General features: G+C 45.7%; 1 protein-coding gene across 2 annotated transcripts in view; it reads right to left on the bottom strand.

The window, feature by feature from the left end:
* The window catches only part of RARRES1 (retinoic acid receptor responder 1), a 30,534-nt gene extending 28,809 nt beyond the window's left edge, over nt 1-1,725 (bottom strand). The window contains exon 1 of one of the 2 annotated variants that reach the window (XR_004974329.1): nt 1,091-1,725. Coding sequence is in view for 1 of the 2 variants with exons in the window: in XM_036351936.1 (XP_036207829.1) it covers nt 1,091-1,399 (309 nt within the window). In the remaining variant the exon portion in view is untranslated. The remainder of the gene's footprint in view (nt 1-1,090) is intronic. The other variant, XM_036351936.1, reaches the window with a different exon arrangement.
* Between the last annotated feature and the right edge of the window lie 24,757 nt (nt 1,726-26,482).

The following is a 26,482-nucleotide window of genomic DNA, read 5'->3' as shown; positions in this document are numbered from 1 at the left end:
GAGCTGGCATCAGGAGCACCCTCTTGGGGAGGTGCCTGCTCTCTCCCACTTTGATACTAAGTTCTAAGGCTTTGTGTACTCACTCATCTGCTGGGCTAGTAAAACAACTTCCTTTTCCTCCCCAAGACAGCAAGGATTTTTAAAACGGGTGACACGAATAGGTTGCCTTTTCCTAGGAACGACTTGATTTCATCATTCGATACATGTAGCCACTCTCGCTGCAGAATTGGTCTTTGCGGAACCAGGGCTGAGCCTCCAGATGGCCTTTCCCTACCCCTGTGTCTGGCACCAGTTCGAGAACAATCTTCAACTAAAATACTACTGCCCCGCTTTAAAACTCTACCATTTACACACCACACTCAAGCCTAGATTCTCTGAGGCCGAGTCTGCAGGCTCTGTGGAATATCTGAGAATCAGTGGGAAGAGAAGGGTTACTTTGGGGGGCAGACTCAGGGTAGTTCTGTAACTTTGTTACCTTCTTGATGAAGAGAACAATGGAGCTCCACAGACAGCACAAAGCTACAGCCACTGCCTGGTAATCAGCAACCCAACAGCCAGCTGTAACGTTCTCATTCATCCTGTTCACGTGGAAAACAGCCCTGGTTCGCTCACTGCCATCAGATTAACGCAGACTCCGGATTACCAAGGTTCCTACCCAGGAAGATGGGTAAACTCCAACCACATCCCGGAGCCTTTGCCTGGTGGCCCGCAATGGTCAAGCCGGTCTGTCCGCGGCCAGGCGTGAGTATTGGCTTAGAATTTGGAAATCCCGCCCAGGGCTTCTGCTGGAGCCACTGGGTGCCGCGCCCGCTGTGGCCACCCCAAGTCTTGCCTTTTGGGTCGGTTCCTCAGTTTCCCCAGACACCTCGCCCAAGTATAGGAGACTCCCGGTGGAAAATGAATGGCCTCGCAAATGAAAGAACCAATCAGTTTGCCGCGGACTCTGAGCACCCACGCGCGCCTTCCGCGCCTGGATACCTCGGGGGCGGCCAGGCGCCAGCCTAGCCTCGGTCGCGGACCCGCCGCCAGGCGGCCAGGCGCGCGCGCCCAGGCGTCCCGCCCACCCGGTGCGTGGCGCTCCCGCACTCACCCACGCGCGGCCCTGCTGCACGGCGGCCAGCCCTCGCAGGGCGCTGGGCGAGCCCGCGCGGAAGTTGAAGAAGTGCAGCGCCGCGCGCGCCGCCCGCTGCAGCAGCCCGTGCGGGAGCTCGGAGTCCCGCTGCCACGCGGAGTCCTGGGGACCCTCGGGTGCCGCCGCCGAGCCCTGGGGACCCTCGGAGCCCGCGGGTGCCGCCGCCGAGCCCCGGAGGGCCAGCAGCAGCAGCAGCGCCAGCAGCGGGGCGGCGGGGCGCGGGCCCCCGGGCCCAGGGGCGGGCAGCGCTTGCGGGAGGGGCTGCATGGACGCGGGAGGGCTGGCGCTGCGCTCCACGGGCCGGGCTCGGAGCGGCGCTCGAGGAAATAAGGCTGCCGGGGGCCCCTCCCCTCCGCCCCCGGGCGGCCAGCGGCAGGGAGCCGGGTCCCGATGGGCCGCGCCCCCGCGGGGATTCCCGCAGACCCCGCGCCCCTGCGCCCCGCCCCACTCCGCCTGGGCAGCCGGTGGCGGGGCCTGGAGCCGGGACGCGGCGCCTGGGCGACGCGGGGTCGGGGACCTGGGGGCCATGGAGACTCCTCCCCGCAAGGGAGCGCGGCCCACTCGGCGCCACCCCGCGCCGCGCCTCCAGCCCGGCTCGCAGACCTAGCTTTTCTCCCCTGCGGTGGCTGCGATTTCGAAACCCAGGGTTTCACTGCCTCAGTTCTCCAGGGCTTGGCGCTGTGACCTCGCAGGGGGTGAAACTGGGGACGGGTTGAGAAGGGGCCGGCATTAGTGGGGTCCCTGGGGCACGGTGACCTTGGAAGGGGGCAGGTGGCTGGAGCGCTGGGGTCGCAGAGGCTGGAGTTGTCAGCAGGGCAGAGTCAGATAAGGACCGAGAGCCCCACTGGACTTTGAAGCAAGTAGGTCATCGATAACCCTGGTGCGAAGCCCATTGGCTGGGAGTGGAAGCCGGATTCCAGCGGTGGGGCTGGTGGGGCTTAGGGCACTGGAGGGAGCGCGGGTGTTGACTGATGTTTTTAGACACGTGGCAGTGAAGGGATGAGCTGGCCATTGTTTTTTTTTTTTTTTTAAATATATTTTATTGATTTTTTACAGAGAGGAAGGGAGAGAGATAGAGAGTTAGAAACATCGATGAGAGAGAATCATCGATCAGCCGCCTCCTGCACATCTCCTATTGGGGATGTGCCCGCAACCCAGGTACATGCCCTTGACCGGAATCGAACCTGGGACCTCTCAGTCCGCAGGCTGACGCTCTATCCACTGAGCCAAACCGGTTTCGGCTGGCCATTGTTTTAACCCACGGACAAGAGAGAGCAAGCCCAGCCCGGCCTGTGTGGCTCAGTGGTTGAGCTTCGACCTATGAACCAGGAGGTCATGGTTGGATTCCCATCAGGGCACATGCCTGGATTTTGGACTTGATCCCCAGTAGGAGGCGTCGTGCAGGAGGCAGCCTATAGATTCTCTCTCACCATTGAAGTTTCTCTCTCTCCCTCTCTCTCTCTCTCTCAAAAAAAAAAAAAAAAAAAAAAAAGGAGAGGAGGACCAGGGGTTAGAGGGCAGAGCTGGTACAGCTGAGCATTCCCAGCATCCATTTCTCCATCTCTCTTCATTTTGTTCAGGAGCCCACCCCTCCCTGACACCTACTGACTCCGCCCACTGCGGAGCTGAAGGAAGATCCTTTTCCTGGAGACCTAGCCTGTGCCTACAAACCCGGCTTGTGCCCTGACGGGGAATGGAGCTGTGACCTCCTGGTTCATAGGTCGATGCTGAGCCACTGAGCCACTCAGGTCAGGCTGGAGCTCATTTCTTATTAAGTTCATTGAAGTTGGAGTTTGTTTCTTGCCATCAATGATCACCTAACACAGACAGCTATCTCCTCAGAACCCCGTCCTCGTCCCCTCCAGAAGGGTACGGTGGTGGGCACTTGAGACTGTTTCACCTTCCGGTCTTATGAAGATTACATTTTCCTTAAGTTTATGTCAGTGCTTTGTCCCCTGTTGGCGTTAGGCTGCTTTCAGCGGCAAATATCAGGAAGACAGGTTAACACTGCGGCCTGTTCAGTGGGGTGGGGTGGGGTGGCAGGTCTCGGGATGGTTTGGTGTCTCCGTGGTTTTTGGAAGGGTTCAGGCTCTCTCCGCCCTTCTGCACAGCTTCCTTCAGCTGCTGGCTTTTTGTCTGTAGACTTGTTGCTTCGTGACTATAGAATGGCTGCCACAGCTCCAGACATCACATCTGATAAGTAGCAGAGAGTAGGTTGCCAGGGTGACAAGAGAGCTCTGTGTCATGTACCTGATTTTGTTTTTGTTTCTCCATCTGGGAAAAAAAAAATCTTTCTAGGACTTCTTTCCTCCAAACTTTCTCCCCACCAGAACTTCCCTATATCTCATTGGCCAGAACTGGGTCACACTGGCAAAACTTAGCTGCAAAGGAGGCAGGAAATCAAGTACCCACCTTTGTTCAGCCTCTGTAGGGTCTGGACTATAAGTTTGGGAACATATAACAAAAAATCAAATGACATTGGATTTAAAAAGAGAGAAACTTATTTGCCACATAAAAGAGGTTGGGATGGGGGTGGTAGGCGATGTGTGGTTGGTATTGCCAGGTCCGTGATGTTGTTGCCAGATCTTTTATCCCACATCCCAAAGGCATGCCCCCTGTGTTAGGGCAAGATGAGCTCTAGTCAGCAGCTCCGGACTTCCTACAAGTCCCACAGCACACTTCTGCTTATATCCCATTGGCAAGAACTGAGTCATATTCTTAGTTGCAAAGGAGGCTGGGAAATGTAGCCTTTATTCAGGAGGGGCATGTGCCAGGATAGAAGTCAGGACTTTGTTACTAAGGAAGAAGATTGTGTCTTACGTTGGTGTCCCAGAAGCGGGCCTTGAAACAAAGATTGCCTGCACGTGATTTCAGAAGGAAACACTCGCAGGGGAAATCAGAAGAAGAGTAGCAAACAAGGATCTCAGAGGAAGTCACAGGAAGGGAGACTTCACCTGACCTGCAGGAAAGCTTCGGAATGTAAATCACGCCTTAGAGTTGTCTCCACCCCAGCAGGGGATCTGGGCTTCCATACTTCTGTGTCTGTCAGTCATGGCTAGGGGCCACCCTGGGTGACAAAGCCCAGGCCCTTCAGGCTCTCTTTATGTGAGTGCAAAGAGACAGAAGGGCAGGACGGCCCTCCTGGGGAGTCACAGGTGCCTCAGGTTGGAAGCAAAAGCACACCAGATGGTAAGGTCAAAATCCAGGAAAGGGATCCCAGGGAGCCAGGCAGAGCCCCCATGGGGTCGCTGCAGGAAGGGTGGATAGTGGCAGGCAGGTAGTAGCGATCTCTGTTGCTAAGGTGGGGAAGGGGATAGGGGTCAGGGTCCAGGCACAGCAGCCAAATAGTGCCTGTGAGGTAGTGAGACTCCAGGAGGCCATAACAGGAGGGAGACAGACACAGGAAACACCAGGGGAACACGAGCTGCTGCCTGAGCACCAGGGGCTCTTCCAAGGCCCGCTGTTTTGTGTAGCGATAATAACAGCCATTGGGGCAGATATTGATCAGGAACGCATATTCAAACATTTTTAAATTCTAGCATTCATGCCTCCCCAGTGGGCAGAGGTGAGTTATTCACGCACACCTCACGCCGGTACATCCTCTAACAGTTGTTGGTGAGGTTCACGTGCGCTCATGTCTATGCATATGTGCAGCACTCAGGACAGTGCCTGGCCCACAGTAAGGGCTATCTATGTATGTCAGGGGTCCTCAAACTTTTTAAACAGGGGGCCAGTTCACTGTCCCTCAGACCGTTGGAGGGCCGGACTATAGTTTTTTAAAAAAACTATGAACAAATTCCTATGCACACTGCACATATCTTATTTTGAAGTAAAAAAACAAAATGGGAACAAATACAATATTTGTATTTGCATGTGGCCCGCGGGCCATAGTTTGAGGACCCCTGATGTATGTATCACGATTATTATTGCTATTAACTTGCCAATGTAAGAAACATCCAAACTTGTAAGAATTTTTATGAGTTTATTTGAGCCAAACTGACAATTGCCAGGAAGCAAAATCTCAACAGATTAAGAAAATGCTCCAGAGAATGGCAGTTACGCACTTGGTGAAATTCATTGGGGATGGATTGGGAAGGCAGGAGAAAGCCAAGAGGGGAAATCTCTAGGATTGCATAAAGTGTAAAATGAGCAGACATGTACTTCTTTTACATTTGTGGGAATGGGATAGCTCACAGTCAGTAAGTAACATGGTAGCAGTGGGAGGATCTGTCGTCTCCGCCCTGGTGCCATAGTAAGGGAAGTCACCTTGACATCCCAAAGGTATGTTCTCTTAGATGCAACAAGACAATAGACAGGCTCAGCTAAGGTAGAGAATGACCTTTGTCAGGATAGATACCAGCCTAGGACATGACTACCCACCAGGACTCCTTTTTAGTTAAGAAGTTTTAATTTTAGATCATCCTATGTGGTTACATTTGGCCTCTGAGTTTGAAGGACCTTGATGCAGGCCTCCCTGAACTTGTCAGGTTTAGTATGTGGCTCCTTTTTCATCCACAAACTTAAAAAAATTAGCTATACTGTTGAAAAGAATGCAATCAGCTGTGGATGTCTTTTCATAAATGATGAGAAAGGATGGTGAGGACTAAAAACTGCCAGGCCATTAAACGAAATCTTGGCTATTACTTGTAGCCTCCTTGACCCTAATCTTGCACTATTAGCAAGTCAGAAAATGTGTGCGACTCTGTAGTCTTTTTTTATTCTTCTTCTTGGCAGAGGTGCAGGTTGGTGGGGTTGGGAGGAGAATATGAATTATCAATCCTTGACTATTGAAAGCTGAATAGCTGAGCTTGGGTGTGACCGAGACGATCCTTATCTTCAAGCCTCGGAATTAGGGACACTGGTGGGGAAAATGCAGCTCACCTGGTTCTTTGGGTCTGCATCTTGCATGCTCTGCATTGTTCCGGTTAAACGAGCCCTGTGAACCTACATATTTTCCCTGCATATTTGCTGTGTCCCCGGCCTGTAATGTGTGTCCTAAAAACCCTGGGGGAAAGAACAGAGGCCACGCTTGATCGAGTGGGCTGCTTTCCTGATCTCTTCCTTTAGGTGCTTGGGACTCTTGGGGAATTTACAGGGTCCTAAACCCTGGGCCCATGAGCTGCCTGAAGCTCTTGCTGGCTGCAGCAAGTCCCCAAAGATGGTGCTTTGCTTTGGGAGGTAAGACCCAGGGCTTGGGACTTTCAGCATGATGCCTACACTCTCCATTGCAAGCAGTTCCAAGGGCCCCAGAATGCAGGTCTGGGCAGTGGTGGGGCAGCTAGTGATAGTTTCAGAATCTGTGAGGTTATGGAGAGAGCGTGTCTAGTCTGAATTCTTTGCGATGCACGTATGGAGACAAGGGTATTAATAAAAGAGACGTGATAGGGAGCAGTGGTTGCATTTATCTTGTCACCAAGAAAAGACTTCACAGGCATAGTTTAGGCAGAGACTGACAGGGATGTGTTTGGAAGCCTCGAAACCCAAGTGAACAAGGTAACCAGCACTGCCCAATGGAACTTTCTGAAAATGTTCTACACCTGCACAGTCTTGCTACAAGTGGCTACCAAGTGCGTGAAATGTGGTTAGGGCAGTTGAAGAGCAGAATTTTAAATTTTAATGGATTTAAGTATACATAGCCACTTGTGGCTAGTGATTACCGCATTAGACAGCACAGCACAGAGAACTGACTTTTCCAATAATGATTTGGGGAAAGAAAGGGAAAATAATATTTTGGGGAGCTGGGTTTCAGACAGGATACTAGATGCTATTGTTATCAGAGAAATTGGGGTGCCCTCTTCCCTACTGGGTGCTAGGGGTGGGGTCATTATATCTGGAGAAAAATATTTTCCTGAGACTCCCATGGGAGGATGAGTGATTTTCATTTACATGGAATTACGTTTCTGTGTTTCCAAAATCCCGTTTCCCTTAGTCCAGCCACAGGAGAAGTATAGCTGAGGTTTCAGTAAAGCTAAAAACAAAGCCAGTGTCCAAACAAAGCCATGTTGGAACCAGGTCCAGCTGCAATCCAGAGTTCACTGCATGTGGGGTCCACATGGCTTTGTGTGTGCAGGCCCCAAGCAACAAGCGTCCCAAGAGCATAAGAGGAACCAAGAGAGCGAACTCCTTTGTTTAGGGGATTAAGTGTCCCAAATTTTGTGCCCTTGTAGTGGTCAGGCCCATTCCGGCCAATGACCTGTTCTCAGGTGTGACTGATAGACAAGCACCTTCCTGACATCACCCCAACTTCATTGGGCATGCGTCTGTCTTCCCTTTGTCTAGTCCCTGGGGAATGTGAAGTTGTAGCTTCCTGGTGAAGCTGCCCATATGACGTGCCTGTACTATTTGGCCTTCCCTTTGCTCCTTTCCTATAACTAGGTTAATGACCGTGGCATCATTATCTCGTTTACTCTCCACAGTTTAGAGGAGTAAACTGGGGGCCGTAGAGAGGTTAAGTGACTTGCCCAAGATGGCGTCACTAGCAAGGGACAGGGAGGGAAGCCACACTGAGGTCTGGCCACCCTTTCTCCAGGCACTGTCTTCTATGGTGCACCACCGGAGATGCCAGATGGACTGGAGGGATTCAAACACGGCAGCAATGCTCATTAAGGGCTGGAAAAAAATCCAACTCTGTGGTTAGGAAACTCTGTTTTATTTTATTTCAAGAGAAGAATACCAGCCGAAACCGGTTTGGCTCAGTGGATAGAGCGTCGGCCTGCGGACTGAGGGGTCCCGGGTTCGATTCCGGTCAAGGGCATGTACCTGGGTTGCAGGCACTTCCCCAGTGGGGGATGTGCAGGAGGCAGCTGATCGATGTTTCTCTCTCATTGATGTTTCTAACTCTCTATCTCTCTCCCTTCTCTCTGTAAAAAATCAATAAAATATATTTAAAAAAAAAAAAAAAGAGAAGAATACTGAAGAAGTCCCTCAACCGTTTGGTCAATTTGCATATCACCCTTTTATTATATGGGATAGCTAAGCCCACGTGTCTGTCAGATGAGTGGATAAAAAAGCTGTGGTACATGTACACAGTGGAATACTATGTGGCTTTAAAAAAGAAGAAAACCTTGCCTTTAGTGACAGCATGGATGAACCTGGAGATTATTATGCTAGGTGAAATACACCGGTCAGATAATAATCAAATACCGTATGATTTCACTTATGTATGGAATCTAATGAACAAAATAGAAACAGAAGCATGGGTACCTGGAACAGACAGATAGTTGTCAGAGGTGAGGGGGAAGAGGGAACTGGATGAAAGAAGGTGAAGGGATTAGCCAAAGAACATATATACATAACACATAGACACAGACAACAATGTGGTGATGGGCAGAGGGAAGGAGTAGTGGGGGCTGGGTAGAGGTGAGCAAGGGGGTGTGGGATGGGGACTTTCGTAGTAGTGACAACAATAAAAATGAAATTGGACAAGTAATGGGTCCGGGCTGCCTGTCACTACTTGAGCCAATTAAGGAGAGACATGGTTGAATCATATATGAGTGTTTATTCCAGCCCTGTGGGGAGTATGGGAGAGCAGCAGGTCATCCATGAAAATCTGCTCTGCCCCTCCCCCTAGCTGGCTGATTATATAGGGACTAGAGGCCTGATGCATGAAATTTATGCAAGAGTAGGCCCTCACAGCCCCAGCTTTGTCCGGAAGGTCCTCCAGACGGTTATTCCAGTGTTCGGCCATTTGGTCGATTTGCATATTACGCTTTTATTATTATAGATAGGGAAGAAAGGCTGCATGCAAGGAGGAAGAGGGTGGCAATGGCTGCAGGGTCCATGGTACCTGTGTCTCCTTCCAGGATCTGAAGTCCTGATAACAAGGTAGATAATTTTCAATGGTGTTAGAATCTTGCTCCGCCAGGTCCTGGGATGGAGAATGGTCAGCATTCCTGAGGCAAACTCCCGGAGGAGGTTAGGGTCCAGGCACAACGGCCAAATCTAAGTGTGTCCTCAAAATGTGTGAACAATGGACTCATCCTGGCCCCAAGTTGTCTCTTATACAGCCCTGTCTTTCTCTTTGTAAAACACTCTCCAGTTTACCAGGGTCTGTAAGGAAACCTCTTATCTATAGTTAGTAAGGTGAATAATTAAATAATGGTGGTCCTATTCTTATTGTGTGTCCTTCCCCTCATAAAAATAAAGTATAAGTAAATAATAAATAGTTTCTGTATTGCCCTAGCCAGTTTGGCTTAGTGGATGGAGCGTCGGCCTGTGAACTGAAAGGTCCCAGGTTCGATTCTGGTCAAGGGCACATGCCCAGGTTATGGGCTCGATTCCCAGTGGCAGGGCATGCAGGAGGCAGCCGATCAATGATTCTCCCTCATCATTGATGTTTCTATCTCTCCCTCTTCCTTCCTCTCTGAAATCAATAAAAATATACTTAAAAAAGAGGTGAATACTTAAAAAAAATAGTTTATTAAAAAAGACACCATTGTGATTAATACATTGTATAATAGGGATTCCTTTAAAAGTATTACTGCACTTGCACGTTCTGGCTAGGATGAATTTTCTGATGTGTTATGAGTTCAGAGAGTTTTCACACCCCAGGATATGAACTCCTGCTCATGCAGACCTGCCGTGTGCTGCTCATTCCTCTGAGAAAGCTCCTCAGGAACCTTAGTCCTTCCCCAGCTGGAGGTCGGCTCTTCCCGTGAGTAACTAACTTCCACCGTTGCCCTGGTTCACTCCAGTGCACCTGAGAACGAGTCCCTCCAACATTTGGGGGTCAGCGGGGTCATGTGTCCTGCTGAAAAGAGTGGTTTCTTTCCTGAGCAGGATGCAAGGGTGATTTCCTTCCCGGTTCTTGTCCAGGTGGATTTGAAGAATGAAGCCAGACAAAGGTGGTAGATGAAAAGGGTGGAAATTTATTGGAAACAAGTACAGACTCCCACGTGGGGAGGGGTCCCACAGGGGGTGGCCCACTAAACCCCTTTTCCTAAGGTTTATAAAGGCTGCAGTTCTTGGTCTCTTGCTATTCCCTTCTGATCGGTCACTATATCAGCTTCAAAGCTCAAACCCCACGTGGTGTCCCCTCCTTCTCTCCCCCGCTCAGTGGTAGAATTCTCTGTCTCCTGTGAAAACCTGTTCTCCTCTTTCTCCCCTTTGTCAGCATTTCTCTGTTCCCTGTGAAAGTTTGTTTCCTCTTTTCCCCATATCCTGTGGCTTGTCCCTGTCTTCTGTGAATGGATGTCTTCCTCTCCCCTTATCCTGTGGCATCTTTTGCTCTCTGTGAATGTATATGCCTTTTGGCAGCTCCAAGCCCCCAACCATGTCTTTCTCTCCCATGGACCCCCTAGTTCCTAAAACTCTCTAAGCCTGCCTATTTTACCCCTAAAAACTCCTTTCACTGCCACTTCTTACCCCACTGTCCCCTCATCCTAAGGCGGCAGACTGTCCTGGTTTGTCTGGGACTGTCCAAGTTTTAAAATGGAAAGCTCTTTGTCTGCAAACGTTCTCAGTCCTGGACACGCTAGGAAGGTTGGCCACCTAGCCTGTGTCTGTCTACTCTTTCTCAGGCTAAAGAATGACTTTCCTCAAGTGTGTGTAGTGGAGTGAGGTGTCTACATCTCCTACTGTCCTGGTCCTCCACTCTGGCCTACACCCAGTTTGTCAATGTCGCTCTTAAAATGCAGCTCCGGGAACCAAAGGAGATCGTCAATGTTGAGTTCAGTGGACATGTCTGTCAACGCAACTGTACTATGTACCACTGGCTCTGAATTGCATGGGGATCAATTGTTGCTGTCAGGTTTCACATTCCCACCCTGGGCTTGACAATTGCCCTTTTTTGCCTAATGGCAGTTTGCCTTTTAACTTATTCTACTTGAACTTTTTGGCTTGGGCCCAGTCATTATTCTAGAAAGAGCCCTGAGGCATACCCCTTGAGATACCCATTTGAATTAACAACATGCTGTCAACCAATCAAGAACTTATAGTTTTCTTGCCCAGCCATCTAGAAATAGGCCCAATTGTATTTTGGCTTTCAGGGCCAACCCCAGAGGCTTTGAGCACATGCTCCTGAAGACTCTAGATCCCTTGCAGGCTGAGGCCTTTTCCAGAAAGTCTCAGGAGTCACCAAGCCCGCCCTGTTCTGAATGAGCACAGGTAGTTGAGGCGTTGACCTTGTAATTCCTGGTAATTACGTGGGTGGTTTACTCCCAGCAAAGCCTAATCTTCAAGTGACTCCCTTTTGCCATTCACAGGCCTCTGAGTCAGCTCCTCTCACCAGTAATTATTTAGCAATCTCCTGGGGAGGTCAGATCAATTTGCTTAGCATTTCAAGGTTTTGTTCTGTCATAAAGACGTTGGTACAGAGAGTACAGTAACCTTCAAGTGTAACGTTTTAGAACTTGTGTTCTCACTTTTTTAGTCCTCTGCATGTTCCTATAACTGCAACTAAAATGGAATGAATACCCACAGAGACATGCCCAGGTCTTAAATGTATAGCTCCATGAGTTTGACAAATGTATGGATCAATGTAACCTGTACCCCAATCAAGATGCAGATCATGTCCCCAGAAGATCCCCTGCCTTACCCTTCACATGGGCTCAGGCTCCAACACTCTGACAGCTCTTAGACATTATCTATAATAATAAAAGGGGAAAATGCTAATTAGACTAGACATCTTCCAGATGTCATTCCGGACGTCCTTCCTGATGAAGCCGGGGCTATAGGGAAGCCAGTGCTGGCAGCTGGGGGAAGGAAGGCCTACTCTTGCACGAATTTTTGTGCATCAGGCCTCTAGTGCAAATATAATAAGGGTGGAGTAAACGTCCTATAAAATAAGATAGTTATACATGATTTGAAAATACCTAAAAGTTTAAAATTTCCCATATTTCCCCATGAGTCAGGTAACCAAGTGTTCACTACATTGTTTTCCCACAATTCCTATTGTATAACTTTCTTTAAATAGTTCAGTATGCCATGCCAATTAAAACATTCTGTGTTGTAACTTGTAGTGTTTTAAGAATATGTGTGTAAAATTGAACTTACATGGGAACACTCTGCCTGGCCATGGGGGTCATTAGGTATGCAAGGACCAACGTCCTGGTCATTGACTGGCAGAATCACCCTGGAGGTTTGCAGCCAGCAGAGGTGCACACAGGTGCAGGAGTGGCCAGCCTCCACCGCTGGTTTGTGTTGGCTCCTGTTTATGGAGACCTGCGTTTGCAAGCTTGTCACTGACTTTTGTGGCTGACATACCTGCAGGTGTCTGTGGAATGTGAGTGATTGGTGTGGCCTGGACTGAATAATAATGAAGGCTTCTCTTGTTGCAGGAGATAACTGGCCCATTCATTATAAGTGGAGAGAAGACAACTCTATGTCATTCCACTTGGCAAAGAGTGTTCAACATTTACTATAATGGTGCCCTTAAAAAACTCTGGGGAGCTCCTCAAGTCTGATAGCAAATTAAGTCTTAGTTATCCTGCCTTAGGTTTTTGCCCAGCTAGGGTTGGGTGCTACTTAGATGACTGGGTAGCAATGAAGACGTAGTTGTCGTAACAGCAATAATAACCCCACCATCATGATAGCCATACCAACCATTCACTGAGTGCTCACTATGCTGGGTGCTGTGCTGAGGAGCTTATGGATGAAGTAATTGGAGTCCGACAGGTAAAGTAAGCTGCCTAATAGCCGCCGGAAGCTTGTGTCTCCCTCCTGATTGAAAAAGACAACTGCTTCCTCAGTTGCCAGCCCTTTCTGTGCGTGCCTCCGTACCTCTGCACTTCCACACCTCCTCTGAGTCTCAGTGTGCTTTTCTCTTTTCTTCTAGTTGTAGAATTTCCACTCAGCCAGCCTTCCTGTGGTTCTGGATGATGTCCGTTTTGTCTTTTAGTTGTATTTTTGAAGTGGTTGTGCAAGGCAGCAATTTCAGGTGTTTACCTATGCCGCCATCTTGGTTTCTCTCTAAATATATATTTTTTCTTTAAAAAAGAGCAATTTTAGGATCATAGCAAAACTAAACAGAAAGTACAGAATTTCCGTATGCTCCCTACATGACTCTTGCCTTCCCCCACTACCAACATCCCACGCCAGAGTAGTGTATTAGTTACAGTTGATGAACCTACAGTTCATCACCCAAAGTTCACAGTTTCCATTAGGGTTCGCTCTTGGTGTTGTGCTTTCTATGGGTTTTGACAAATGTATAATGACATGCATTTACCATAACAGTATCATACAGAGTACTTTTACCGTCCTAAAAATCCATTGTGTTCTAGCTATTCATTCCCCCCCCCCCCTCTCCCTGATCCCCCTGGCAATAATTGATCTTTTACCTGTTTCCATAGTTTGGTCTTTTCAGAATGTCATATAGTTGGAATCATATAGTATGTTTCACATTGGCTTCTTGCATGTAGTAATGTGCATTGTTTTCTCCATGTGTTTTCGTGGTTTGATGGCATTGAGTAATATTCTATTGTGTGGATGTACCACTAGTTTATGTATCCATTTGCCTACCCAAGAACACCTTGGTTGTTTACAAGTTTTGGTAATGATGACTAAAGCTGCTATAAACCTCTGTGTACAGATTTTTGTGTGGCCATAAATTTTCAACTTCTTTGGGTAAATACCAAGGAGCCTGATTGCTGGATCATGTGGTAAGCATATGACTATAGTTTCATAAGAAACCATCAAACTGTCATCCAAAGTAGCTGTGCCCTTTCGAAGAATTGTTGCTTTTTTCAATTGATTTTATTTATTTATTATTGATTCAATTTGTTTTTAAATGTTTAAAGGTCTTTTCAGGGTTTTTAATTCCCCTAAATCAAATTTAAAAAAAATATTTGTCTAGCAAATTATCTAATGTATCTAATTATTTACTGTCATATCATTCATAGTATTTTTTCATGAAATTAAATTTTTCTGTACCATTTTCATATTTAATTTTCATATTGATCTGTGCAATTTCTCATTTTTTATTGCCCAGTTTTGTTAGAGTTTTACCCATTTTATAAGTCTTTGTAGAGTCAGCTTATGACTTTATTAAACCTGTTTGGTTAACATGTTATTTCATTCATTTCTGTTCTTATATTTATTAGTCCCTTCCTTCTTTATTTGTTTTATTATTTTCATGATTTCTTGAACTGAATGCTTAGGTTTTTTAGTTTTTAATTTTTCTTCTTTTCTGTTATATCTATTTTTTTCAAGTTCTGCATTAGTTACCTTCCATATGATACACAGGATTTTCTTTGGCATCCAACTCTAAATATTTTGTAATTTTAAAAATGATTTATTTTTTTAACTCATGTAGAAAGCTGTTTCTTATTTTTCAAATACACTGGTTTATTTTTTAAATTTGTTTTTTTATTTTTTATTGTACTTTCCAAGGGTTAGAGAACTTTATCCGCATAGTACCAAGCCTTGGTAGTTAGTGAAAAACAAAATTCCTTTTGCTGTCGGTCAGAGGTCAGTTTTATAAATGTTCAACTTTTATAAATGTTCTACGTGAGACAGAAAAAAAAATATGTCCCTAGTGTTGGTCCATGGCTTATCTCACAGGCTTGAAACCCTGACTCCCTTTTGGTTGTCCCTACAAAGGAATTTGTCTTTTATGAGATAGCAGGGCTTTGGGGCTCGGATTAACCCTCTGGTTAATATAAATGTGAATCCCATTTCCATGAGTGGAGTAGGCTTGAAGGTTTGATTTCACATGAAAAAAAAAATTACTCTCTTTATCCATAGTTGAGTCAGATGGCAAACTCCCTGGATACCCATACATTGGAGGGAATATATATTTAGGTGTATAGCAACATCTTTATGGAGGTGTTTCACAGGGAGTTCCAAAATTTGTGTTGCATTTATTAGAAATCTGAGAGGCAAATATCTCAATGAACACTTGGTTGGATGATATAGAAGCACCAATTATAAAATAGATAAGCTTAGGTGATATATTTTATAGTTAATATCTATATATATAAAAGCCTAATACACAAAGTGTCCCCTCAGGATTTCAACAGACCAGGACGTCAATCACTCGCTATGATGTGCGCTGATCACCAGAAGGTGGCACGGAATGAAGGAAGGCTGTGGCCGGTGGCCGGCAGCTGGCAGCCAGGGAAGGGAGGTCCTGGCTGGCAGCTGGCAGCTGCTAGGGATCCTACCTGTGCACGAATTTCGTGCACTGGGCCTCTAGTTTATACATATAAGCATAGGTTTTCATTGTAGCATTTAACCTAGCACTTATTTCCAATACTGTTTTTTTAATAAATCTTTATTATTCAAATTATTACAGTTGTTCCTCTTTTTCCCCCATAGTTCCCCTCCACCCAGTTCCCACCCCGCCCCCTGCCCTTATTCCCCCCCCCCCGCACTATCCTCGTTCATAGGTGTATGATTTTTGTTCAGTCTCTTCCCGCACCCCCCAAACCCCCTTCCCCCCGAGAATTATCAGTCCACTCCCTTTCTATGCCCCGATTCTATTCTATTCACCAGTTTACTCTGTTCATCAGATTTTTTATTCACTTGATTTTTAGATTCGCTTGTTGATAGATATATATTTGTTGTCACTTTGTTGTTCATAATTTTTATCTTTACCTTTTTCTTCTTCTTTCTCTTCTTAAAGAATACCCTTCAGCATTTCATATAATACTTGTTTGGCGGTGATGAACTCCTTTAGCTTTTTCTTATGTGTGAAGCTCTTTATCTGACCTTCAATTCTAAATGATAGCTTTGCTGAGTAGAGTAATCTTGGTTATAGGTTCTTGCTATTCATCACTTTGCATATTTCTTACCACTCCCTTCTGGCCTGCATAGTTTCTGTTGAGAAATCAGCTGACAGTCATATGGGTACCCCCTTGTAGGTAGCTGACTGTTTTTCTCTTGCTGCTTTTAATATTCTCTCTTTGTCTTTTGCCCTTGGCATTTTAATTATGATGTGTCTTGGTGTGGTCCTCTTTGGATTCCTTTTGTTTGGGGTTCTCTGTGCTTCCTGGAGTTGTAAGTCTATTTCTTCACCAGGTAGGAGAAGTTTTCTGTCATTATTTCTTCAAATAGGTTTTCAATATCTTGCTCTCTCTTCTTATGGCACCCCCATAATTCAGATGTTGGTTCGCTTGAAGTTTGTCCCAGAGGCTCCTTGCACTATCTTCATATTTTTGTATTCTTTTTTTCTTTTGCTTTTCTGGTTGGGTGTTTTTTTGCTTCTTTGTACTTCAAATCTTTGACTTGATTCTTGGAATCCTCTATTCTGCTGTTGGATCTCAGTATATTATTCTTTATTTCAGTCAGTGTATGCTTAAGCTAAATTTCTGATTGGTTCTTTTTCATATCCTTGAGGGTCTCACTATATTTCTCAGAGGTTTCTAGAAGATTCTTAAGTAACCTTATAACCATGGTTTTGAACTCTATATCCAGTAGTTTGCTTTCCTCCATTTCTTTCATTTGTGACCTGTTTCTTTGTCTCTGCATTGTGGCTGCTTCCCTGTGTTGATAGAGTGGCCTTGTGTGCTAGGTGTCCTATAGGGCCCAGAGGCTCAGCCTCCCTAATTACCTGAGGTGGACACTCTTGGTGCACCCCTTTGTGGGCTGTGTGCACAGTCTTGTTGTAGTTAAGCCTTGATTTTAGTTGGTATCACTGGGAGGAATTGACCTCCAGGTCAATTGGCTGTGAGGACCAGTTGTGTCTACAATGGGAGAACTTCTCTGCTGGAGACACCCTTATGGGGAAGGACTTGCTTCATTGGGGCTTTGGTGCTCACTGAGTCTGCCCAGGTTTTTAGGCAAAGAAAGGCCAGGCCATTCATATGCAAAAGCCTCTGCTCACAGCTTGGATGGGGTTGTAAATTGGAGCAAATGCAATGGCTGCCAGTTTGCTCTGCCCCGGAGAGGTCCTGGGGTCTGTGTCCTGTGGCCCCGTGCAGGAACAATGACTGCTGTAAGCACCTCTGCAAGAAAGCCGCCCTCACGTTTCGGCCTGATGCCAGACAGTTCAGTTTCTCTCCGTAGAGTCTGGGTCCCCAAATTCCACCCGGAACTGGAGTTCAAAGCAGATGGGAGCTTGTATCTCCCTCCCAATTGAAAAAGACAGCAGCGTACCCAGCTGTCAGCCCCTTTTGTGCGTGCCTCCATACCTCCACACTTCCACACCTCTGCACCTCCTACTGGACTCAATGTGCTTTTTCTCTTTTCTTCTAGTTGTAGAATTTCCACTCAGGCAGCTTTCCCATGGTTCTGGATAATATTCGTTTTGTGTTTTAGTTGTAGTTTTAATGTGGTTGTGAGAGGCAGCAAGTTCAGGTGTTTACCTATGCCGCCATCTTGGTTGTCTCCCCCCAATACTGTTTTTGAGCATGATAGGAAGACTTCAATCATATAATATTTTTAAATTATATTTTAAAATGTCTTCCCAATTGACTGCAGTTACTAATTAGGTCACTCAAAGTTATGCTAAGTATCTTATTCTGTACTTGAGAAATTAGGAACTGAAAGGAATTATTTATTGTCAATTTGTGCCACTGTGGACAGAAACTGAGATAGCTTTGACTAAAACAGATTGGCGGTGTACCAGCAGTTTGAGGATTTTCCTTCTGCTTTTTAAAAAGGTTGATTTTATAGTATGTGCTATGGGAACTCTTCAATTTTCTCTACTGTGACATTTCCACAACCTTCTGAGCTAATTTCAGTGTATTTGATCTACCATGTCTATAGATAGAAGGCCATTTAGTAGACCTCAACTTGGGAATATAATTACTCTGAATGAAGAATCAAACAAACAAAAATAGTGTACCTTATTGGGAGGAAGTAGGATTGGATAGAGTAGGCTCTTTTTATGTGCTAAAACCAAGACTGTCCTTTAACTTCTTGGTGAAGAGAAGCCATCTTAAATGCTTAGACCATTTAACTTAATGCTTAATAAGGATGTGCATTTAATTAACTTTAATCCATGATAGTTCTGAACTCAATTACTTTTTGACTCATTTACTTTTCTCAGATCATGAAAGAAGATGGGAGGAAGCTCTTCACTAAAACACGCCACGTGCATCCCATTCCTCAGAGCTGGCTGACTCCCACCCGCTGCCAGCCCCTCTTCTCCTCCTTACTCAGAACAACACCTTGTGACCTGTATCAACATTTCTATCAATAAAATTAATCTGTTAAAAAGATAATTGATATTAGTGGATAGGCAGGATTGTTTGTTTATACTAACCCCAGCTCAAATCACTATCCAGGGGTCCTCAAACTACGGCCGGCGGGCCACATGCAAATACAAATATTGTATTTGTTCCCGTTTTGTTTTTTTACTTCAAAATAAGATATGTGCAGTGTGCATAGGAATTTGTTCACAGTGTTTTTTTAAACTATAGTCTGGCCCTCCAATGGTCTGAGGGACAGGGAACTGGCCCCCTGTTTAAAAAGTTTGAGGACCCCTGCGTACACATTGTAGGTGCCTCTAAACTGGCTGGTTCAGAAAGAAGTAATAATACTACTAAAGATTACTGACATTTTTTGAGCAATTGCTCTGTGACAGATGCTGAGCCAAGAGCTTTACATGGGCTCTTATTTGATCCGCAGGCTAATTCTGTGAGGAGAAAGCAGACCCTTTATTCTGAAACTTAGAGCTGGGCAAGATTTGATTCCTCATTTATCTTTGCTCTGCTGGCTTGTCCTGTTCAGGTTATTTATTTTGTTGTTCACTTACACTCCCTATTTATCCTGTCCTTGACCTTGAAACGTGAGGTAATTTGATTGCCTTGAGAGAATAGTTCTTTTCTTTTCTTTTTTAATTAAATCTTTATTGTTCAGATTATTACATTTGTTCCTCTTTTTTCCCCCCATAACTCCCCTCCTCCCAGTTCCCGCCCCACCCTCCGCCCTCACTCCCCACCCACTGTCCTCATCCATAGGTGCACTGATTTTTGTCCAGTCTCTTCCCGCATCTCCCACACCCCTTTCCCCCCCAAGAATAGTCAGTCCATTCCCTTTCTATGTCCCTGATTCTATTATGATCACCAGATTATTTGTTCACTTGATTCTTAGATTCACTTGTTGATAGATGCATGTTTGTTGTTCATAATTTGTATCTTTACCTTTTTCTTCTTCTTCCTCTTCTTAAAGGATACCTTTCAGCATTTCATATAATACTGGTTTGGTGGTGATGAACTCCTTTAGCTTTTCCTTATCTGTGAAGCTCTTTATCTGACCTTCACTTCTGAATGATAGCTTTGCTGGATAAAGTAATCTTGGTTGTAGGTTCTTGGTATTCATCACTTTGAATATTTCTTGCCATTCCCTTCTGGCCTGCAAAGTTTCTGTTGAGAAATCAGCTGACAGTCGTATGGGTATTCCCTTGTAGGTAACTGAGTTTCTTTCTCTTGCTGCTTTTAGGATTCTCTCTTTGTCTTTTGCTCTTGGCATTTTAATTATGATGTGTCTTGGTGTGGTCCTCTTTGGATTCCTTTTGTTTGGGGTTCTCTGCGCTTCCTGGACCTGTAAGTCTATTTCTTTCACCAGGTGGGGGAAGTTTTCTGTCATTATTTCTTCAAATAGGTTTTCAATATCTTGCTCTCTCTCATCTTCTGGCACCCCTATAATTCTGATGTTGGTACGCTTGAAGCTGTCCCAGAGGCTCGCCTTGATTCTTGCGCTCCTCTGGTCTGCTGTTGGGAGTCTGTATAGTATTTGTTATTTCAGTCCGTGTATGCTTAATTTCTAGTTGATTCTTTATCATAACATCGAGGGTCTCATTAGATTTCTTGAGGATCTCACTACATTTATCAGCAGCTTCTAGACAGTTCTTAAGAGACCTTAAAAGTGTGGTTCTGAACTCAATATCCTCCATTGATAGTTTTGTCCTGTTTCTTTGTCTCCGCATTTTTTATGCTTTCTTGGTGCACCCCCTAGTGGTCTTTGTGTGCAGTCTTGTTGTAGTTAAGCCTGGTTTGTTGTCGGCAATACCGGGGGTGATTTGACCTTCAGGCTAACTGGCTATGAGAGTCCTCTGTATCTGCAGTGGGAGAGCTTCTGTGCTGGATCTCTAGGGCGGTGCTAATCTAGCCTTTGCCTGAGGCTATCCGGCAAATGGCTCTGCGCAGGGCTTGGGCGGGGCGGGTCCCTGGGGATCTACAGGGCGGGCCGGAGCGAGCAGTTATGGCTGCTCTCAGTTCCGTCCCTAGGGGCTTTGCCTCACAGAGTCCCAGCAACTGCTGCAAACCTCGGAGAGAAAGCTGCCTTCAAGTTTCGACCGAAGCCAGACAGTCCCGCTTCTCCTGTTTGAGTCTGGGTCCCCCAGAGACTCGCCCGGATCTGGAGCTCAGAGTCTGAAACTCCCTCCTGATTGAAAACAACAACCGCGCCCTCTGCCTCCAGCCCGCTCCGCGTGCACTCTGCACCTTAGTATTTCACTTCAGCACTGCGCCTCCTCTGAGTCTGGGTATGATATTCTCTTTCCTCCTAGTTGTAGAATTTCCACTCAGCCAGCCTTCCTGTGGTTCTGGATGATGTCCATTCTGTCTTTTAGTTGTTTTATGAAGTGGTTGTTCGAGGCAGCAATCTCCGGCGTTAACCTATGCCGCCATCTTGGTTTCTCCCCGACAGTTCTAGAGAGAGCATAGTTCTTGAAGATATAAAAATAAATTAAAAAGTAACTCTTTTTCAGTTTGATGTGACCACAGGAGTTTTTCTTCTCTTCATCGTGGGCAGCGTGTCCAGAAGGCGCAGGTGTACTCCAATCACTTTACAACAGGTGACAAGGGATGGAGAAGGAAAGGCAAGTCCTGAGCTATAAGGGATGACTGGTTCGTTGAACAAATGAAAAATGACCAGGACTATAGCTTCGCATTCACTGAGGGCTGTGGAATGGAGGGAATGAGCTTTGGGATTAGACCAGGTTGGAAATACATCTGCTGCTTACTGATGATGTCATGCCGGGCACATCACATAAGCTCTTGCAGCCTCAGTTGCCTTGAGGAAAGTCAGAATAAAAAGAAAAAAATTGGTAAGTGAAATCTCATACATAAGAAAAGTAGGTCACAACAATATGATATGTTAAATCGGAGCATTACTGTGACTACAAAGCCTTAACGACACTTCAGTACAGCTAACGATGGAGAACAGCAGTTGGGGCGCTTCTCCTGGCACTCATGCTCTTGTGCCCAGATTGGTCTCTAGGAGAAGCCAGGCCCCTGCAGGGTAGCTAATTCTCTGCCTTGACCTGAGAAAACCTCAGGATTGATCTCGAACAAAACAAGAGTGACTTCCAGGACTCCAGGGGCTGTGCTAAAAGCACATAGGAGTTGACCTGGAGCACTTCCTGCCTGCCTTCGGCAGTGTGAATATCACAAAGAAAATGGTAATTATAGTTCACTGGGAGAGTTGAGTTTTTAAAAAGCTAGAGATATGTAAAAGAAAAAAGTTAAAGTGAACACAACAATGGGAGGAAGCGCTTCACTAAAACACGCCACGTGCATCCCATTCCTCAGAGCTGGCTGACCCCCACCCGCTGCCAGCCCCTCTTCTCCTTACTCAGAACAACACCTCGTGACGTGTATCAACATTTCTATCAATAAAATTAATCTGTTAAAGAGATGATTGATATTAGTGGATAGGCAGGATTGTTTGCTTACACTAACCTCAGCTCAAATCACTATCCTGTACACATTGTAGGTGCCTCTAAACTGGCTGGTTCGGAAAGAAGTAATAATACTACTAAAGATTACTGACATTTTTTGAGCAATTGCTCTGTGACAGATGCTGAGCCAAGAGCTTTACATGGGCTCTTATTTGATCCGCAGGCTAATTCTGTGAGGAGAAAGCAGACCCTTTATTGTAGTGGAAGAGTCAGTGCCATGGAATGTGTTTAATGTCGTGCTGTTGGCAGTAATTAGGAGAACAGCAATACACGTGGGCTTCGTATTTCTTCTCTGGGGCTGCGTCTACTTACAAACCCGGGGTATGGGCACATGCTTGTTCCTGACTGGGAGGCGAGGCGGTGAAGCACACCGCTGGGTTTGGCTCTGACCCTGACGGGGTGGGCTCTGTGTTGGTGGGAGGTGAGCTCCCGCTTCCTGCAGGTCGTGGTGGCAGTGGGGTGCTTGGGAGCCTCCACACAAGGAGCACCTAATTCCCTGTGTTGGCAATACCCGCAGTGAGTCTGGTTTTCCCAACTGGACACTGAGTGATACTGCTTGCCTTTTGGCCTGAGATATTTGTATAATACTTGAAAAGGCATGAGAAGTATAGAAATAATTAGAACATGAATTGGGTTAATATTTTAGAATCATTTGAAGAATTTTGTAGTCATTGTGTTAGTATGTTTGAAGTATTCAAAAATCAGTTATACTATAATTTTAATTGTAGCTTAAATAATTTAAGGTAACTTAAGTATATGATCATTGCTTGAATAAGAAAATTTGATTTTCAAAGTTTTGGTTATTAAACTTATGTTTAATAAATTGAGCATTAAACAAAATACAAATAACAAAGAGTATTCTGTCTCTGAGAAGTTTCTTAAATATAAAAAACATGTCACTTTTTAAAAAAAAATTTTGATTGATTTCAGAGAGGAAGGGAGAGGGAGAGAGAGATAGAAACATCAATGATGAGAGAGAATCATTGATTGGCTGCCCCATGCACGCCCCACACCGGGGATCAAGTCCTCAACTCAGGCATGTGCCCTGACCAGGAATCGAACCATGACTTCCTGTTTCGTAGGTTGATCATCAACCACTGAGCCACACAGGCTGGGCAAGTGTATGTCACCTTTTAATGTGCATGTGCTAGAGATATTTGTGAGTATTAAATGAATTATGGTATGAAAAGCAGGATATAACTTTCTCTTGAAATGAAAACACAACTTTTGTTGTCTTGCTCTTTTTGGGTGGTAAAGAGCTGTTGGGTCTATTCTGGGTGGGAGGGCAACTTTCTCCAGGGCTGAGAGGGAACCCCTCCCCGCTCTCCTTGGAGTGGAGATTAGACTATTGGGTTTGAGGAAGACTGAGCAGCACTGGCCCTTGAGGACTGACATGGTGATGCCAGTTGCTAACAGCTGGGACTCACCACTGAGGTGGTTGAGAACTTTCCCAATAGGCCAACAATAGATATTGTGAAGAAAGAGAAGAGACCATGGTTTTGGCTCAGTGGATAAAAGGGGTAATGGCCAGAAGACAAGAGAGGCTGGGAAAGCCCGGAGAAACCAGGCACTCTGGGATTGGGAGAGCCATCCTTGAATGGGGCCTTGGCCTAGAAGCAGCCTCAGTGGGTCAAGTACACCTTGGGAGCCATGACGGATTTCAGCCCTGAACAGGCACTGGCCAGGGTTTGCATTATGGGGAATCTCACATTCTTCTTTCACGGCTATTGAAACGGAAATCTTGGCACTAGTCACAACAGTCATCACAGCCCTAAAATGTATTAAATATTTGGCAGAGCAAGCTTATCCATACTCTTTTTTTTCAAACAAACTTTTTTTTTTTCCAAGACGGATCAAAGTTGAGAAGAAAAACCACCTTGAATAAAGGGATTGAGTCAGAAAAGGTGGTTGTTTATTTCAGAGAAAAGGGGGCAAGTGTGTGTCAACCACGCAGAGAGCTCTGTGAGCAGTAAGGAATGCATTGCAGCTACACATGGTTGACCTTCACGTCCCAGGCAGTCAGTCAGAGGGATGGCACATGAAGAGCAAGGAGGAGTTTCCTTTGTCTGTTGGGGTGAAAACAGATCTAAGTGGCATTTGCCTGGGCTTCTTGGTCAGGGAGAGGGTCTCTAACAGTTGAAGCATTTAGGAAGCTCAGTTATCTTGACTAGATGGCTTAACATTTGCCTAATGTTTAAACTGTTCAGTCAAAATAACCGAGTCCCCTTTAGCACTAGAAGTCTGATGACTTTCTTTCCTTTTGAAGGATGATGCATGGATTCAAGTAATCAAAATACTATTCAATGATAGAGAATCAGATATGATTCAGTCTTTACTGTATTTGGGATAGAGATTTGCATGCTGACTATGCCCGGTGCTAGAGAGGTAGGAGTGAACCCAGATATTACACGTATAAAGGACGGGACAGCCCATTACCACTTGCGCATGCAACAAGCATTCAGTGAGAGCCTATGACAGGGGTCCTCAAACTTTTTAAACAGGGGGCCAGTTCACTGTCCCTCAGACCGTTAGAGGGCCAGAGTATAGTTTTAAAAACAACTATGAACAAATTCCTATGCACACTGCACATATCTTATTTTGAAGTAAAAAAACAAAACGGGAACAAATACAATATTTGTATTTGCATGTGGCCCGCGGGCCGTAGTTTGAGGACCCCTGGCCTATGAGGTACCTGAGCCAGGCATTAGGAAGTAATTCTGAGCAAAACGGATGTGGGCTCTACGGAGATCATAGCTTACGTGGAGGAGGAAGACATCAATCAGATCATCATGCACATGACTGCATACTTGCATACTGTGATATATTCTTGAGGGAAAGCTTGGCCTGCATGGCTCAGGGCTTGAGCATTGACCTATGAGCCAGGAGGTCACGGTTCAATTCCTAGTTAGGGCACATGCCCAGGCTATCAGCTTGATCCCCACTGTGGGACGTGCAGGAGGCAGCTGATCAACAATTCTCTCTCATCATTGATGTTTCTATTTCTTTCTCCCTGTTCCCTCCTCTCTGAAATCAGTAAAATACATTTTTAAAAAATTCTTGAGGGAAAGATCATTGTTGCTGGGAGAGGTAAACTTGTGTGGGCAGGACGTTTATTGAGGAACAGATCTTTAAGCTGAGAACTGAGTACGTGTGTGAGGCAGGCAAAGGAGGTGGAGGGGGCAGAGTTCCTACCAAGGGGACAGTCTGTACAGAGAGTTCCTGGCAGAGGAATGGCCTGTACCCTCTGTGGTAGGAAGGAACCCTCATGGAAATGCTTGTGGAGCTTATAATGGTCAGTGTGCAGGAACAGCAAGTAGAAGATGATGGTGGAGAATTGGGCCAGAGGGGATGCCAAGTCCTGAAGACCCTATTATGATTTGATCTTTGCTTTAAGATTGATGTGAGGCCTGAATGTTAGCAGCGGTGTGATGTGAGCAGACTGCAAAGGGTCACCTGGCCCCTGTGGTGAGCATATGGAACAGACACACATGGATGCGGGAAGCTCAGTGAGGAGGGTGTTACGAGGCACTCAGTGCTGGTTTCTCCCTCCTCCATGCTGTCCACCAGCGTGGGAGACATCAGGTCACATGATATTTGTAGCAACGACCTTTCTCAGCAACTCAGTGGGTAGGGCTTTGAGGGGCTTTCGAAAGCACCCTAGGAGTGATAAATGTTGTTATTATTGTGGACTCAAGAGGCACAAGGCCTCCTCAGTCATAACTACCATGTCCTGCGCGCCCCCCCCCCCCCCCCGCGTGCTTTTTGGTGGTGTTTTCTTTGGGTTCTCTCCAACCCTAACTCCACTTTGCCTAAGAACATGACCCCGCAAAGCTCGAGGGGGTATGGCTTTGGGCCACACCTTGAGCAATCTTAATACTTCATGAAATTCATTCCTATTTTCCTCTTTATTGACCCTCAGAACTCTTACATCGCTTGGGGATTAATTACGAATTTTGAAGCAATCTCCCTGTAAGCTGATATGCTGTCTTTCAAGCTTTAATGAGGAGAAGTGAAGTTATTTTTCTTGGGTGGAATTATTAGTGGAACGATTACTTTTTTGTAGTGTTAATTTTTCATCACAAAATAATAAATGGTACCAACAAAATAATATGGTATAAGCCTTCTGGAAATTAAAGCTAGTTTTAAAAGAATCTGAGTAAGATTTAGGGCTACGTAGACCACTACATCTTAGATTCGGCAATCAGAACACTTTACTTTGGGACAAATTGTACTTAAAAAGTACTTTGTTCTTCTCCAATTAGAGAGATATTCTAATTCTATCAAAAGGGACCAAGTCCACTCTGACCACCGCCTTGGAGCCCGTGGCAGGAAGCCTGCCAGGAATAGGATTGCCAGCACAGTAGCTGAGTTGGGGAGGTTGGAGTCCAAGGACATTTTTGCTGGCTATCAGCAAGGATTCCAGAACCAGAGGGGACACATAGCTCATTTTAAAATTACAGGTGTTTATGCCCGACATGAAACTGCATTTTTGACGGAGATGTGTTTTGGGCAAGAGGTGTGTTAATGAACATAAAGTATAACAGTAACTCTAGGCAGCAAACTGAACAAAGCGGGGCACCTGGAGAAAAGTAACTTGTGCCCATGGACACAGTGGCCTGCTTCCTGTCAAACTCCAAAGCAGCCTTCCTGCGACGGCCATTGCACAGCGAATCCGTGAGATGCTCGAGAATTTAAATTTATTGAAAAGTAAAAAACAAGACTGTGGATTTTTTTCTCTAAACAAAAACCAGCCCAAATGATATCAAACTCTGATGTGTCCAAAGGGC

This window comes from Myotis myotis, unplaced genomic scaffold (genome assembly GCF_014108235.1).
Source record: "Myotis myotis isolate mMyoMyo1 unplaced genomic scaffold, mMyoMyo1.p scaffold_m19_p_2, whole genome shotgun sequence".
Classification (NCBI taxonomy): Eukaryota; Metazoa; Chordata; class Mammalia; order Chiroptera; family Vespertilionidae; genus Myotis; species Myotis myotis.
This window is presented reverse-complemented; position numbering and strand designations above follow the sequence as displayed.